The sequence below is a fragment of the Adiantum capillus-veneris genome, chromosome 16, assembly GCF_014529385.1.
Source record: "Adiantum capillus-veneris isolate H3 chromosome 16, ASM1452938v2, whole genome shotgun sequence".
Taxonomy (NCBI): domain Eukaryota; kingdom Viridiplantae; phylum Streptophyta; class Polypodiopsida; order Polypodiales; family Pteridaceae; genus Adiantum; species Adiantum capillus-veneris.
Genome location: NC_140946.1, coordinates 56,283,694 through 56,301,114, shown reverse-complemented (window position 1 = coordinate 56,301,114; position 17,421 = coordinate 56,283,694). Strand labels below are relative to the sequence as shown.

The 17,421-nt window shown below is 42.8% G+C and overlaps 1 protein-coding gene and 1 long non-coding RNA gene across 2 annotated transcripts in view; both read right to left on the bottom strand.

The window, feature by feature from the left end:
• LOC147439083 (uncharacterized) overlaps window positions 1-11,429 on the bottom strand; it is a 31,873-nt gene extending 20,444 nt beyond the window's left edge. Inside the window, exon 1 of the long non-coding RNA XR_015184550.1 lies at window positions 11,049-11,429. This is a non-coding gene — a long non-coding RNA (uncharacterized LOC147439083). The remainder of the gene's footprint in view (window positions 1-11,048) is intronic.
• A 3,277-nt stretch (window positions 11,430-14,706) lies between these two features.
• LOC147439082 (uncharacterized) lies at window positions 14,707-16,185 on the bottom strand. The gene has a single exon (XM_086484245.1). The coding sequence runs from the start codon at window positions 15,492-15,494 to the stop codon at window positions 14,910-14,912; it is 585 nt and encodes a 194-aa protein (XP_086340371.1). The 5' UTR covers window positions 15,495-16,185; the 3' UTR covers window positions 14,707-14,909.
• Between the last annotated feature and the right edge of the window lie 1,236 nt (window positions 16,186-17,421).

The following is a 17,421-nucleotide window of genomic DNA, read 5'->3' as shown; positions in this document are numbered from 1 at the left end:
TCAGAATATGATGCACTTATAGAAAATGATACATGGACTTTATGTGATTTTCCTCCTGGCAATTGGCCATTGGTACGAAGTGGGTTTACAAGTTGAAACGCAAGCCGGATGGTGAGATTGATCGCCATAAGGCTCCACTTGTTGCAAAGGGTTATGCACAACAAAAAGGTATAGATTATGAAGAGACTTTTGCTCCCACTTGTCGTATGACTACTGTACGTTTTCTATGTGCATTGGTGGCTCATTTTGGTTGGGATGTACATCAATCAGACATTGTTATTGCTTTCTTGAATGGTGACATATTTGAGGAAGTTTATGTAACGCAGCCTTGTGGTTTTGTCATAAAAGGACAAGAGGACAAAGTGTGCAGATGTAAGAAGGCTTTGTATGGGTTGAAGCAATCTCCTCGTGCTTGGTATGAGAAAGCTAACACTCATTTGGTTAAACGAGGCTTTCGTAACAGTCCAATAGAAAGCAGATTGTATGTAAAGAGTGAGGGTGATGTATTTCTCATCGTGGTTCTTTATGTTGATGATTTGCTGATCACTAGACCAAATCAGAGACATATTGCTGAATTTAAGGCTGATTTGAATGCTACTTTCTAGATGAAAGATTTGGGCCTGTTGCATCATTACTTGGGTATACAGTTTAAGCAGTGTGATGGTGGTATTGCCTTGTGTCAGAAAAGTTACATAGAGACATTGCTATGTAAGTTTGGACTTGAGGATTGCAAACCTATTGCCACTCCCATGGAAACAGGTTTGAAGTTGAGTCTACATGATGCTGGCGATCCTGCTGATGTCACTCTTTACCAAATTGCTGTTGGCTGCCTCATTTATGTATGCAACACGAGGCCGGATATTCAGTTTGCAGTCTCACAGGTCAGCAGATTTATGCATAGCCCAGGGTCTAAGCATTGGCAGGCTGTCAAGAGGATTTTCTGCTACCTTAGTGGCACTTTACATCTTGGCTTGTTTTATCCCAAGGGGGGATCATTGCCGCCATACTTACATGCTTTTTCGGACTCAGATTGGGCTGGTTGTTTTGACACGAGAGTGTCCACAAGTGGTTTTTGTTTCATGCTTGGCAGTTCATGTATATCATGGTTGAGCAAGAAGCAACCTACTGTGGCCACTTCGAGTTGTGAGGCTGAGTACATGGCAGTCTTCACAGCTACGATTGAGTGTGTATGGCTCAGACACCTTATGGCTGATTTGGTAGTTGGACATGACACTGCCAACACTATCTACACTGACAGTCAGAGCGCATTGGCAGTTGCGAGGAACCCAGTTTTTCATGCTCGCACAAAGCACATTGAGGTGCATTACCACTATGTCAGGGAGAGGCTCTCAGCAGGAGAGATCAGCTTGGCTTATGTGCCAACACAGGACAACCTTGCAGATCTTTTCACAAAGGCCTTGTCTCATTAGAAGCTTGAAGCTTTCAGCAAAGCTTTGGGCTTACTCCCCTTTGTGGACTGATCCTGTTCTCAGGGCATGGCACTTCCCTTTACTCATGTGCCAGCTCTCGTTTACCGCATCACTCCAGGGGGGATTTGTTACCATATACATGTGGTAGTGATGTGTGTGAACACACTAGGACCGCCAGGGCATTTTTTCCCTCTTAGGAGGTTTTTTTCCCCGTGCATTGTATATATGCCCATCACTCTAGGGCTATCTATCTTTCCATTGCACACTAAGTTATACACTCTCTGTTGTGTAGCTTGAGCTTCCTTCGTCTTCTCCAAGCTGTGTGTGTCTATCTGCAACCCTAATTCCAACATTTTTGATAGTGATCCTATGTAGTGCTCTATAGTCGACACACATACGATATGTGCCATCTTTCTTTTGCACTAGTAGCACAGGAGAACAAAATGGAGATGAGCTAGGCCTAACCATGCCCTTCTCGACTAACTCATGCACTTGCCGCATAATCTCCTCTTGTTGAGCTTGAGAAACTCTATAAGGAGGTTTGTTAGGCAGTGAACTTCCTGGAAGAAGTTCAATTGCATGGTCATCAATACCTCGTTTAGGAGGTAGCTCACAAGGGATGTCGTCAGTAAAGACATCCTGAAACCCCTTGAGAAAATTGGATAACTCTAATTCCTTTTTATTGTGTATATTTTCTTTTGCTAAAACATTAGGTTCATTTTGAGAATATTTAACAAAAATCATGTACACGGAAATAGAGCTCTTTCTGACTTGTTGAAAGCTTGTGTATGTACAATGGGTATAGTGTTACCCATTTCCTTAGCATCTATATAGATATCTTTTTCCCTAAACTTAAAGGAGATTCTACTTTCAGGGAATTTAACATTGGCCGCCATGCGATCAAACCATGGTGCCCCTAGGATTACATCCTCATGCTTGAGAGGAGAGATAAAGAAGTCCTCTTTGTCCACATAGCTTCGGACATGGACCCTCAATTTCCCGATTAAGGAAGTGACTGAACCTTCTTGCCCCTTGAAAGCACCTTCTGCGGGTAGGACATCTCCCATCTCGTAGGCTTGCATGGTGGCTAACTCTATAGATATAAAATTGTGAGTAGAACCAGGGTCAAAGAGAATAAAAGCATCATGTTCTCTTACCTTTTCCCAAGCATGGCATAGAGGAGATCAGTTGTGGTGAATTTCCTTCTCTTGGATTTCGACCAAGGTAGCTCTAGGAGGTTCATGGTGGGTGTTCTTTTGGGGACAAGCGCGGTACGCATGCTCTTGCTCGCCGCACTTGAAACAACGGTTATCCTTGCAATAACGCTCAAGCTCTTCATGAGAGAGTTTATTTTTGCCTTTGTAAACTCCATTCTCTTTAGCTTTGTTGGAGTTGCCCTTAGGAGACTTTTGGACATTGTCCTTCCCCTTAGGCTCATTGGAACCCTTGTTTTCCATGGGCTTAAAATTTTTGTTAGCCCCCATTTGCAAATTGATTCTAGAGGCCAACATAGTATGGTGTATAACCGCCAATATGGTGCGTGGCCTTTGGGAGTTGACATACTCCGCCATTTCTTCAGTTAAGCCCGCACAAAATTGTTGCTTTTGCTCTCCAAAATCCAACTTTTTGAAGACAGTGGCTTTGAGTTGTAGGTCCCAAAACTTGTCTACATATTTGTGAATGGATTCATAGGGAGAGAGCGTCAAGCTTCGCCATTTGGTGAGTACTTTGTCTTTGGCATCGGTAGCCAAAAACCGCTTCATAATGGAAGCTCTTAAAGCTTTCCACGTTCGTGGAGCTTCATCGCTGGCCCATAGGCTAGACCACCATTGCCTGGCGGACTTATGAAAGTGCATAGCTACATGGCGTAGCTTAGAGGGCTCCGTGAAGCCCTCATCTCCAAACGCCGCATCGCATTGTTGGATAAAGGCCAAGACTTTGTTCGTAGCACCAAAGGTGCCATCGTAGCTAAGGAAAGAGATGCTCTTTCCTCTCTCTTTGAACTTCTTTAGCTTGGACGACCTCTTCCATGCGGCATGGGATTTCCTATGGCCTCTTATTTTTTATGGTTCAAAGGTTGCACCATCACTTTCTTTAGAAGATGAAGAATTTGAGGAAGATGGAGAAGAGGGTGACTTCTCTCTCGCCTTTTTCTTTCCTTGGTCTTCTTTGTCTTCACCACCATCACTTTCATAAGAGGAAGAGGATGAAGAAGATGGAAAAGAGGGTGTCCTCTTTCTCGCCTTTTCCTTCTCTTGCTTTTTATCATCCCTCTTCGAAGTAGGGTGTGGAGAAGTATGCGATGGTCTTCTCCGTTTTGGAGGTGATGGAGAGCGTTTAGCCCGCCGTCTTCGTGGAGCCATCTCTGCGGAGGTGGCTGGAGACTCACTTCTTTCACGTTCCTTTGGTGGAGGCTCTTGAATTCTCCTTTGAGAAGGAGATGCGTCATCAAGGAGCAAATTTCTGAGCCCTTCATATGGATCCTCTTCTTCTTCTCGAATCGTAGAGAGGACTCTTTTGGAAGTCTCGCAAGGAGGCTTCCTAGGTGCTCTCTCGTCATGGTGGGGAGCTTGGAGAATCTCATGAGCATGTAGCTACCATTGCACTTCACTTTGGAGGGATGGATTACCCATGGCTTGTTGAAGCTTAGAAACAAGATAGTTAACAAGCATCGGGGCATCATTTGTAGCTTGCTCGTTAGCAAAATCAAAGTTATCAACATTAATTTCACTCTCTTTACTATTATCAGCCATTCTAACAACTTTTAGGTATAAACTTTTTAGGTGTACTTTGGCACTTCAACCCCTAGTTGCTACTCCTCTTTACCCCTTTAGAAAAAGCACTCAAGCTACTGTACCCGTGACTTGAATACCATTAATTGCAAGGAATAGAAGAGAGGATCGTTCAACACCAAAACAACACCGTCTCCTGTCAAGCTTCTAATAGCTCAATAGTGGTTAAGCCGTAGGCAAGCCCCGTAAGACTCCACTATTAAGACCATCCTCTCGACGGTGATGCCCGTTAACTGCATAAAGGCAGTCACACTGCAAGGCTGAAAAATCCCTATTCTACTTACTCACATGCAATTAGTAGTACCAACTATTTATAGCTAGCTTGAGGACCTCCCTTCTTGAGCAAGAAAAGAGAAACCTTGTGCTCTGATACCAATGTAACATTTAATGGTCTAGTAACTTGTGTGTAGCGGAAAATAGTAAGCATTTCATTAAAATAGATTCCTAATGAGAATAACAAGAGTGTTTGGGTGGAGAGAGCAACAAAAAGCAAAACATCTAGATAGATAGCATGAACAATACTTCAAAAGAGAGAGAAATTAAGCAATTGACAACAATTGAGGACCGGATTTGCATGGAGCTGGTCTACCCTCCAAAAAGCTTTGTATTATGGTTTCTTCCATCAAGAGAGACATTTTACAATACAATTCTTTGTGTTCCTTCAATACTAGCTAGTGCAATGAAGATGGAAACTTCATGCACTAAGCAAAACACTTATCAAACACAACATCAATTCCCTCACGGTCTCAGACCCAAGACCTCACACACCTTGGAAGATAGTGAGAGCTAGCAGGGTATGAGAGTAGATTGAGAGGAAGGAGTATTCTTACGAGAAAGATGTACATCTCCTCACATAATCACTCATATTAGCATATGTTAGCTTAGTAATTAGCATGGTAGAGGAGATGAACATGCATTGAAGCTTGGCTCTTGGTTGGATTTGCATCACAAAGCCAAGAGTTGTTGGTGTAGGCCTCCCTTCTCACAAGCTTGGAGTACGTGGTAAGCTTTCCATTAAACCTTGAGAAGGAGAGAGGGTCTTCTTTGCTTCACGCATGAGATTGTGTGAGTGTGTGTGTGTGTGTGATAATGCCTTGCAAAAATCAACCCCCTCTCTCTCTCTTGGTCGACCCCCCTTGCTAATTGCTCATGCTACAACCATATTGGACCTCCCCAGGCCTAGCCAATGGAAATTTGTCCCCCTTTCCCCTTTTGTGAGAGCTTTAGGTAATTAAAAAATGCAATTAAACTCTCATTGGATCCCTTTGCCTCTTGGCCAATAGGAATCAGGCAAGCCATTGAGCTGCTGAATGCTCATTGGTCCCCTTGTTGGGAAACTGTTCGATAGTCTTCTAGAGAGCTTAATTCTTATTGGTTCTTTTATTAAGTGTTTATAAATTAATTAAACTAGATTTACTCTAGCCTAATTCCTATTGGTCCACCTCCAAGGCCATCCAATAGGATTTGAGTACGGCTTGTGGGTATCTGGGCTAGGGAGCTGACATGTGTCCCTCTTTCCCCTTGTGTACAAATGAAGCTTGTGAGTGTGTGTGTGAGTTTCTCTCTCATCCCCTACTTGCAAGGCTCACCCCCTTATATGTAGGGAGTATGAAAACTTTTTGTGACACACACAAAGTATCCAATTCCCCTAATGTTTGATCTTTGTACACAAACTTTGAATTTTGGAACCTTAGCATTTTGGAAGTCTTAATGGAATGAACCTTAGGGTCTTTTAAGCCCATTGTTGCACATTGCTCTTTTGCAGATGGCCCGCCCTTTGTATCCCTATTTTCCCTCCTTTGGATCCCTATTGTGGCTGGTCTGCTAGCTTAACCAATATTCTAGCTTTTTCTCCCCTGGCACTTTCCCATATTAAATGATCAGTTTAACATGAGAAAATCATTTAGGAGAATTAGATTTTGATTATTATGACACCCCCCCTCCTCTCTCTTGTTTCTCTACTTGAATTTGCACCTTCTTTCTACAAAACGCGGTAAAACAACGCGGTAAACACTTGGAAATTTTGATAGTGATGCGTACTCATCGTGTATGGATGTGTCATTGTTGTGTTGAGCTTATATGTGAAGCTACTCAATATATGGCTTCTCTATATATGGCACCCAGGTCCCCTCTATATATACATCATTTCATGTGTGTATTCTACACACTTTGGGGTTCTACTTCTGTGTTCTCTCCTTCTCTCTCAACATGGTATCAGAGCAGTACGTTTTTGTTTTCAATTTTTCTCCTGATAAAAATCGATTTTGCAGAAACTACCCGCGCGAGGGATCGGAATCGATGTGGTCTACAACTCTGCAGACAGAAGTTTTTTCAAATTCTGCACCGATTTTGAGTTATCGTTCACGGACTACGTACATACCTGAAAAACAGCTTTCGCGTTTTGTTTTTGATTTTTGTGCTAATTGGAAACGATTTTGCAGAAACTACCCGCGAGAGAGATCGGAATCGATGTGGGCTACAACTTTGCAGAAGGAAGTTTTTTCAAATTCTGCACTGATTTTGAGTTATCGTTCGCGGACTGCGTACATACTTGAAAAGCAACTTCCGCTTTTTGTTTTCAATTTTTCTCCTGATAAAAATCGATTTTGCAGAAACTACCCGCGAAAGAGACCGGAATCGATGTGGTCTACAACTTTGCAGACAGAAGTTTTTTCAAATTCTGCACCGATTTTGAGTTATCGTTCACGGACTGCGTACATACCTGAAAAACAGCTTTCGCGTTTTGTTTTTTTTTTGTACTAATTGGAAACGATTTTGCAGAAACTACCCGCATGAGAGATCGGAATCGATGTGGGCTACAACTTTGCAGAAGGAAGTTTTTTCAAATTCTGCACCGATTTTGAGTTATCGTTCGCGGACTGCGTACATACTTGAAAAGCAACTTCCGCTTTTTGTTTTTCATTTTTGTGCTAATTGAAAACGATTTTGCAGAAACTACACGCGAGAGAGACCGGAATCGATGTGGTCTACAACTTTGCAGAAGGAAGTGTTTTCAAATTCTGCACCGATTTTGAGTTATCGTTCGCGGACTGCGTACATACCTGAAAAGCAATTTTTGTTTTTTGTTTTTGATTTTTCTGCTTGTTGAAAACGATTTTGCAGAAACTACCCGCGAGTGAGACCGGAATCGATGCGGTCTACAACTTTGCAGAAGAAAGTGTTTTCAAATTCTGCACCAATTTTGAGTTATCGTTCGCGGACTGCGTACATACCTAAAAAGCAATTTTCGTTTTTTGTTTTTTATTTTTCTGCTTATTGAAAACGATTTTGCAGAAACTACCCGCATGAGAGACCGGAATCTACGTGTTCTACAACTTTGCAGAAGAAACTACCCGCGATGGGGATTGGAATCGATGTGGTCTATAACTTTGCAGAAGAAAGTTTCTCTAAATTTTGCACCGATTTGGGTTATCGTCTCGGACTGCGAATATGTTTGAAAATCAAAATTTTACTTTTTGCTTTTGATTTTTCTCAGAATTGAAAACTTCTCAATTATATTTTTCTTCATCAATCATATATTTGTTACTGACGTAACTTTGCTGCAGAAGCCAGTTACACATCGTTCCGATTCAGTCGAGCCGTTGATGATCGTCCAAATTCTATCGAGCTACTGTTGGTACATGATCTTTTGTTATATGATATACTCGTTCATTGATTCTCGTATAATTATTCTTTTAGAGATATAGTTTACGCCGTTTTATTGATAATTTCTCATTGATACCATAGTGATTTTGATGGTACCATGATGATGTTTTGTTAATACTTTGGTCATGGTGATTTTCGTTGATACCATGATGATATGTCATTGATACCATGGTTATTCTCGGTGGTGCCATGATGATATTTCGTTGATACCATGGTTATTCTCGGAGATTCCATGATGATATTTCGTTGATTCCATGGTGATTTTTGTTGATACCATGATGATGTTTTGTTGATACCATGGTTATTCTCGGTGATACCATGATATTGTTTCGTTGATACCATGGTTATTCTCGGTGATGCCATGATGATGTTTCGTTGATACCATGGTTATTCTCGGTGATGCCATGATGTTGTTTCGTTGATACAATGATTATTCTCGGTGATATCATGATGCTTTTCGTTGATACCATGATCATTTATTCATTTTTATTGATATAATGATGATATTTTGTTAATACTTTGATGGTATTCATTGATTACTACATTGATAAATGTTGTTTTATATAGTATATACACATATCATTTGTATCACGTAATCACACATTTTGTACTTTTACGTTTATACTTTATGTACCATATGTTGTCGTGCGTATATATGTCGTCAAAAGAGTGGCATCGCGAACCATCTCTTATGGCATTGTGAACGTAATTATTTTATTAACGATGCTAATAATTTTCATGACATGTTTTTTTTTGGAGTCTATGATCTATGTAGGATTGATCAAAGAATTGATTTTATGAAGACAAACTTGGTGACAATAAAAGATTTATGAAGATATGTTTGGTGATGTCATATTGATGACAACATGAAGACATGTTTGGTGATACGATATTGATGACAAGCTACACAGCAGATTCACGGAAACACTTTTGATTACAAGCTAATCGATAGCTTTTACACCTCTTTATTGAACCTTTGTATTCATTATTGTATTGATAGGATATGAGTAATGTAACTCCTCATAAAACATTCATTGTAAAAGGAGTGATATAGCTCCTCGTAAACATTTGTATATTCAATGATTTTTATAATATAACGGTGGGTGTATATAGAGCTGTGGGTTTTTCCCTTGATCCCCCAAGGGTTTTTTCATCCACAGTTAGGGACCCTTATTTGAGCGGGGGTGTTGAGCTTATATGTGAAGCTACTCAATATATGGCTTCTCTATATATGGCACCCAGGTCCCCTCTATATATACATCATCTCATGTGTGTATTCTACACACTTTGGGGTTCTACTTCTGTGTTCTCTCCTTCTCTCTCAACATGTTGGACACTGGGATGGCTACATCCCTCTCATCCATAGGCGGAACCGTGTGTCCTGGAATCAACTCATTAGTCTTTAGCATGAACAAATCGAAAAACTCCATATCTGTCATTTCAGCATGTGCCTCTAGGGAGTAGACCCGCTCTACCTCTGTCTGCACACACTCGAGTGACGCCTGCTGTGTCTCACCAGAGCAATCTCGCTCCACCTCTGCTGTTGCAGAGTCCACTGACATGTCCTGCACATCTAAATGCTTTGTCTCCATAGCATACTAGAGCTCACTCACGAAGGAGACATGTCTCGTCTATCCTCCTCACATGTCAATGTCGTCACCGAGACTCTGCGGTCTCGCACCTCAGAAACGTGCAATGGGTAGACGGTGTAGAACCTAGCTCCTCTCACAAGGACTAGGCAACCCAAATGCACCTGGAAAGACGACTCTTGAAGCAGTACCTGACATCCATTGTCTCTCAAACATGTGATTGAGATCAAACTCTATCTCAACTCAAGAACATATCGCACATGTTGTAGCATATACAATACACCACTAGGTAATGACAAGCATACATCTCTTGCACCCTCAATGTCATATGCTGACCCATCAGCAAGTTGCACACAACCAAGACTCCCACTAGCAAAAGTGCTAAACTAATCACACGACATGATGTGATGTGAAATGATATAGACTCATCTATTAGCCATATGATGGGACCCGCAAGATCTGTGCTAGACATGAAAGCAAGAGGAACACTAGAGGTAAATGTGACAACACCATCACTGGCGTAAGATGCCTCCTCTTTGGCCTATGTCAAAACCATCTCTGCATCATGCATACATCTCCATCGTTGTCTCATATGTTTAAAACAACGACGTCGGATGTGCCCTCTGTTATTACCACAATGCCAACATACAACATCTCGACATCTGTGAGACCTTCGTCTGTCACGAGCCATCTCCAACGACTCTCTGTTACACATACTGTCAATCACTGCAATGTCAATGTGGCAGCGAACCTTGACCACAACGAGAATCTGACGACAAATGTATCAGTAGCTCTAACAAGCTCTACCAAAGATATGTAAACGTGTACCTGTCCCTGTAGAATCTATATCAAGTGACTATCTGTAAACTGTATGCAATAGGCTCACGATCCAAACATCCATCGATCGGATATAGTGCATATGCTGGATCCACTTGTAGCCACTACGAGTATACACTCCTGTGCGAGAATGGATGCAACACAAAACATGTGTCCAAGTAAGAGTAAACACTCGATCACTGTGAAAGTGGAAATAAATCGACCACTATACAATATGGTAGAATATTGCAGATTCTTATGGCGAGAAGACAAGGAAAGACGGATAGAGTTTCCTTTGCAAAATGAGCCAAAACTCAATGCAAACCACAAGCCAAAAAATTGCAGATAATTGCCAGAGTGGCAGTAAACTCGACCACTAGCACACTACTGATGAAACCTGTCAACCTGTCTGCACACCACAATGGATGAAAATCATGCGCATATACATATGCTCAAGCACGAGCAGCCATAGGCGCATAAACAAGTGTTTGACTGCGAGCATGAACCATGCATCCAAAAAACGTTAGCCATGATGGCTCCATAGCTCTGTGTACATGAGGAGATCCAATCTACTCATTGGCCGGCAAGCATACATCGGTCGGAATTGCAAACTGCCTAAGCATCAAGCTCCCACATAAAGCATGCATTAGCACAAAGCCAGGTGCTAGAAATCCACATTGCAATAGTGTGTGTGTGTGGGAACTCACTTCTACACACGTTAAAAAATAAATAAATGGAATTTTCTGCTCTCTTACCTTCTATGTCGAGCCCTGACTGAGAGCGTGTGTGTGTGTGTGTGTGTGTCCGGCGCTGCAGCCTGCCATGCCCTCGCTTCCTTGAAGGTCTTGCTATGGCTCGAATTCGCCTTCGATAATTTCCCTGTTGCGCAACTTTCACTTTCTCAAAGGTTTCCCTTCTATCCCTTCTATTAAGCACCCCATTTTCATCAAAGATTTTCGATTCTGATTCTCTGCTCACTGTCGACTCTTTGCTGGAAAATGCCTGCTCAATGTTCTGCACACAAGGTGTGCTTGCCTGTAAGTTGCACGAACCTGCTTCATGCCTTTGCTTCATATCTTGCCTCAAGCTCTACCAAGCTCTGCAGACCTTTCTTCCTTGTTTCTTGCAGAGATGCTCAAGTGCTCAAGGTTTCTTCAAAATTTCACCTTCGGCTTGGAAGGGCTGCACACATCGGAGTTCGGAGCTCCACGATTCACCCGGATCTCCTCCGATTCAACTCCTCCGTGTCGGATCTAACGCCGCTGATGATTGAGCTCCATCGTTGCTGTCATGAGCTTGCAGGGAAGCCTACGCACGCGCGTCGGGAAGCGGGACGAAAGATTGCAGCCTTGATACCACTTGTGAGTGCACGTGTGCGTCGAATGCGTGCATGCGTGGTGCGTGCGAAGAAAGGGAGAAGCACGAGAGTGTGGGTGGAGCAACCTCGAGAAATGTATGAGTGAGGAGCTCCTTATTCTTTGTATATGAAAGAATAAAGGTGCGTACACACAATGGACGGACAGGCGGACACCAAACGTCCAACCCGAGCAAAGACACAATGACTTTACTCCAACCCGCATGCCAAGACAAAAAGTGGAAGCGTACAACGCACAAGGGTGCAAAGGGAGCATGATGGAGGCCTAAGGAGGGGCAGCATGTGCGATGGCAGATGCAAACCACAAGGGAGGCTACTTCAATTTTTGAAATCTTTGTAAGATTCCACGTAATTAAATTTAAAAGAAGCGAGTATCAATCATTCAATTTGGTTCTAACCATTCACACATAAAGATTACAAGTCATGCATATCTTCGGGGGGCGGGGCGTGGGGCGGGGGACATGACGCTATGTGCCATGGGGTCTTAATGACCCCAAAATAGTGGGATCAACAATGAGGGTTGAAGCTTGCAAACCTTGAGGCAAGGGAATGGCCTGGAAAAAAGTCAATGACAAGTCGATGATCAAGGATTTGAACCCACAACCTCACAGATGGAAGCGCATTGAGCTAATCACGCAGGCACGTGAGTTAGTTCAATTTTACTCCCCCTAGTGTCCTTGTTTATTTTTTGTATCTTTGTTTACTTTTCAACATCTGACGCCTGTGTGCCTCTAATTTTGTGCCCGAGATTCTGTGTCGTTCATCCCATCACTTACCATGGGGTCGTAATGACCTCAAGATGGTGGGATCGCGGTGAGGAGTGAAGCACACGAATCTCGAGGCAAGGGAACGGCCTGAAAAAAAGTCAACGACAAGTTGATGATCAAGGATTTGAGCCCACTGCCTCACGGATGGAAGCCTAATGAGCTAACCACGCAAACATATGAGGTTTGTTGAAACCATTGTGAGTTCACATTGTTATAAAATTAGTTCATGTTTACTCCCCCCTCCATGTCCTTGTTTACTTTTTGTGTCTTTGTTTACCTTTCAACATCCGAAGCCTGCATATACCTCTGGTTTTGTGCCCGAGCTTCTGCGTCATTGATCCCACCGCTTCAACTTCATTTACTATCCAGTGTCATATAGCGTTGGGGCGGGGGTGGAGTCACTAAGTAACCCAAGCATTTAATGAAGCAGTGTTAGGGGATCAACAATGTGGAAGTGTGCACATCATCTCAAGGCAATATTAACCCAACCAACAATAAAAACAAGGTTGGACGAAGCTGTCCTCCCCCGAGCCAAGGCTTGAACTACCTCATGATCCAAGTTTCCCATGCATGTGGACTGACCATTTCACTCGCGTGTAGGGCCTGTTTCCACGCTTGTCAAATGTGCACTTTGTGTGAGGAGCCAAACATTTTAGTGAGTATTAGTGGTCCTTTTTTTTTCACCCTTTCTTAATTCTACCCTTAAAAGGAGTGCACCACTTTTTGATTAGACAAGATCCTCTCAAAAGATGTGAAAACCATTTAAAACAAAGCAAAAACTTCACCCAAACCACAATGGGAAAAGTGCAAGCGTGAAATCAACATTTAAGATATGTCCAATCACCTGCTTTGAGGCCTTATTTGTAGGGAGCATGGGACCCGGCGGCTTGAATGTTGATGGCCACAAATGGACCATTTTCGGCTGTGTGTAAACAGGCCCTACATAGTATACCAATGCTCGTGCTTAGAGCGTGGTCATGCGCACCGCAATTATTCGTAGGAAATAATTATGCCTACTAAGCTCGTGTAATAAATGCATGCGAACATACCATGTCTGCTCTTGTGATGCAAGGCATAATAGCTAGAGAAAAAAAATGTCATCTAGAGGTGAGAACAACCGGTTCTGAACTAGTTGGGCTGGTGGAGAGAGGTAACACCTACGTGGCCCACAATCTATCAGGCAAATGCGGCCAAAGTTGTGTTGTGCAAAGCATTGGGGTGAGCCACGTTGCATTTGCAGCATTTTGCAAGCTAGCTCGTGAGGCGCAGTAAAGGAACAGAAGTTGACTGTGAGCAAATTCAACAATGTTGTTCTACTATATCGAGAAGACTGTTTCGCATGACTAGAACTGAGGCATAGTTATCTAGCAGAATAACTGATATCTATGCCTCGTGTGACCATTGCCTTATAACTACACATTTTAAGTAAATATGGGGGTTGCCCCTTTGTAACTGATATTTATGCCTCGTGTGACCATTGCCTTATAACTACACATTTTAAGTAAATATGGGGTTGCCACTTTGTCTAGGTTTAGTTTTACGTTGAGTTTAGTTTTAATGGGACATTTACGACCGTCATTATCTTGACATCCCCATAAGGACCTCACCCAGTGTTAGTGAGGCTAGGTTCAAACTACTCGTTCGAGAAAAAGCCACAGGTGCTTGTAGAGGATGTGGCAAGAGCTGATTCGTGAGGAAAAACATCGAAGGTTTCCCAACCATTTAGGAAAACGAAGTCTTTTCAAGTGTTTTTCATACAATGAATAACATCATGAGCTTCTGCTCGAGAGGTAGCGCATACCTAGCTAGGTACGATTGGGGCCAGGGGACCACCGGCCCCCCCATCGGGCCGGCGGTCCCTTGCCCCCAATCGTACCTAGCTAGGTATGCGGTGCCTCCCTCACAGAAGCTCATGATGTTGAGGTAAGTCACAATGTTGGAATTATTGTGAGAATTTGTCCAAAACTTCTTGTGCTATTGCCCCCCCCCCCAAATGCTGATAGCTTCCACTTACTTTTCGACGTGGGTTGTGAAGACGGTATGAGGGCGGGAACAGAAGAGCTCTGTGGTGTTTGATCTAACCAGCTAGACCAAAGAGTGCATGTGTGTTTCGGGGAAAGGGCAGTCCCTTTGAAGACTTAAAAAAAAAGAGTGTAGGTGTGTTTAGGCGATAGGGCAGTCCCTTTGAACAACCCGCCTTCATATTTGAAAAGATAGAAGCAAGAACCGCGAAAATGTCATTGACGCTACGTAGGCAGGCCCATAAGCTAGAACATAGCTCATCTCCATTTTGCTAACCCGTGTTATTAGTGCAAAAGAAAGACGGCACATATCGTATGTGTGTCGACTAAACCGTGCCGTGCCTTCAACAAACAAGCATAGGTTGTGATTGTTACATCGAAATATACAATAAAGACCAAAACTAGGCAAGCTACAGTCCAAGCTACCTTCACCTTATGTACTCTACACCAATACTAGTGCTTCTCACCCTTGAGTGCAATAGCCCAAGCAAGCTTTGGAGCAATCCCATACCCTTCCTGGACAATGTCATAACCCATATGGCCAGCGAACATAAGAGTCTCATGCTCTTCCCCATTGTCATCCACAGTGACATCTTCGGTTATGTAGCCGGGAGGTATGTCGGATGTGTCAATGACAGGAAATTCCAATGTGTGTGGTTCGCTTTGTTGCGACGCTCTACGTCCAGATATCGGAGCGGTGAAGTCTGTTGCCTGCCAATTGCCTTGTCCATCAAACACACAGAAAGCAGTGATCCACCCACTCAAAAAACTTGGCCCAGATCCACCAACAGTGTAATCGCAAATTTTCCCCCAAAACTCGGTGTCAACCACATTCCTACTGGTCTGAATGAATTGGCTTGAAATCTTCTTGAGCATAGAGGCCCACTCTGAGCAGACCTTGCCATAGCCCCCTGTCTCTAGCCTGTTAATGCGTGCATCAATCTCTTCCCAGTCCTGCACCGTGCCTGCCAGAGTAACCTGCGGAATTCCACACAAAATACAAAATCTGTGTTCAAAGTACTTCTTCATGCTTGCCATGAGGGCAACACTGGCAACGATGGTGTCATCGTGAGTGGTGGTGGAGAAGCGAGGAAGGACCCAATCACAGAACGAGAGAGATCGGTGATGTTGGCGCGCAGCTGGGAAACCATGTCGTGCACAAAGCGCACATAATCCACTGACTCGAGCGATCCAACTTGATGCACGGTGAGCTCCTTCTTGCCTTGATGAGCGACGAAAAGGGAACGGAAGGCCTCTGCATTGGCGTTGACATAGAAGCCGAATTGGATGAGGATGGCGAGCCAGACATCGTCGGGGCGAATGACAAGATTGCGATGGCGGATGTAAGCCTCCACAACCGCTCTGACGATGCCACTATTGGAGGGCTCGAAAGAAAGGGGGGAAACAGGGGAGGCATGCAGGATTCGGTGGCAAGCCTCCTGCTGGTACTCCTTTAAGTAAGACAGCATATGCAGGTGCCCCGCATCTTGGCTACTTGGAGGAGTCAAGAGCCTGGCAGGATGAGGAGAAACTGTGAAGGTAATTCCTGAGGAGGAAGCCATTGCTAGCCTCTAATAAGGAGCTGAAGCTTTGTTGACGAGTTAGAAGGAATTAGTCATTTGCCAAAAATTCCACCAAAAATGCCAAAAATTCCACCAAAAAATTGTAAGAAATCTTTAAGAAAAGGTTAACAAAGGCTAGTCTTAACTAGTCTTGCTTGCTTGCTAGATCGGCAACTTGGCCTGGCAATATATGTTTTATTTAACGATAAACTATGTCGAGGTGTACAAGGCCCCTTTTTGTCTTATAATGTTTAAGGATACCATTAGAAAATTTTTGACAGATGTTTGACATGTCTACATGCAAAATTCTACAAAACGCGTGTAATGATAAAGTTCTTTAATTGATAACAATATGAAGCTAGTTTTGTGTAAAGCACTAAATGTGATGTTACATTGCAAGATAGAGCATTGTGTCGATGTATCATACATCAGTACGGTCGACCGCCTTCCCTCTTTATCGCGTGCATAGGGGCTTCTCTTAGTTTTGGAGTTTAGCCTTCATGTCGTAGATTTCGATACGTGTAAAGAGCTCCCCTTTCCGCCATATTATGATAGTTTAGATTCAAACACATTTGGAGAGAACACGTTTATTAACTTCTCTCATAATGAAAGTTCCACTAAAATATTGAGGATTTATATAGTGCATAGCTTAAGTGAGTGCCATGCAAAAGTATGGTGGATACATCTTTTGGACATCAATGCCATGAAGCCATATAAAAACAAAATGAAATAACAATGCTTCTAGCTAATCTAAATAATGGGTGTGGTCACTAGCAAGTATAGAAGCAAATATTAAAGTATGGTGAAGCACTGTAAGCAAGTATAAAAGTATAGAACAGGACCTTGGTTGCCGTTCACGGGGTGGCTCCCCCATCAGTCGATGTATCTTTGATCTGGTGAAGTGGTCATGGCTCATGACGAGCATGGCATCAATTTGTAATTGTTTTGACCTTTCAATATAATCCACTCACCATTATGAGTTTTGCAAAAAACAAAAAAAGGATGGTGAAGCGCTAGAATTTTTTTCGTAACCCAAACCACCATATGTACTCAAGTGTACCGGGGTCCACCTTTCAAAAATGCCTTTAGTACTTGTGTTCAAGAGGTATATTTAAAACCCCCCTACACACACACACACACACACACACATCATCATGAATTAAAAGACCTCTCTTCTTTCATAAACTTGTAACTTTTTTTCTAATTTTCCACTATTAAAACCCCTCTTGTACATGTAATTTTGTAACTCTTTGGTATATAAAAAGCCCCTCCAGCTGAACTCACGTGCTACACTTACTTATTTTGAGGTGAACCCCCTGGGAGTGTACCCAATAATTGTGTCTTAGTTCACATTCATACCGATTCGGATTTTACTTCTGACCTTTGCCTCGATCTGCAAAGAG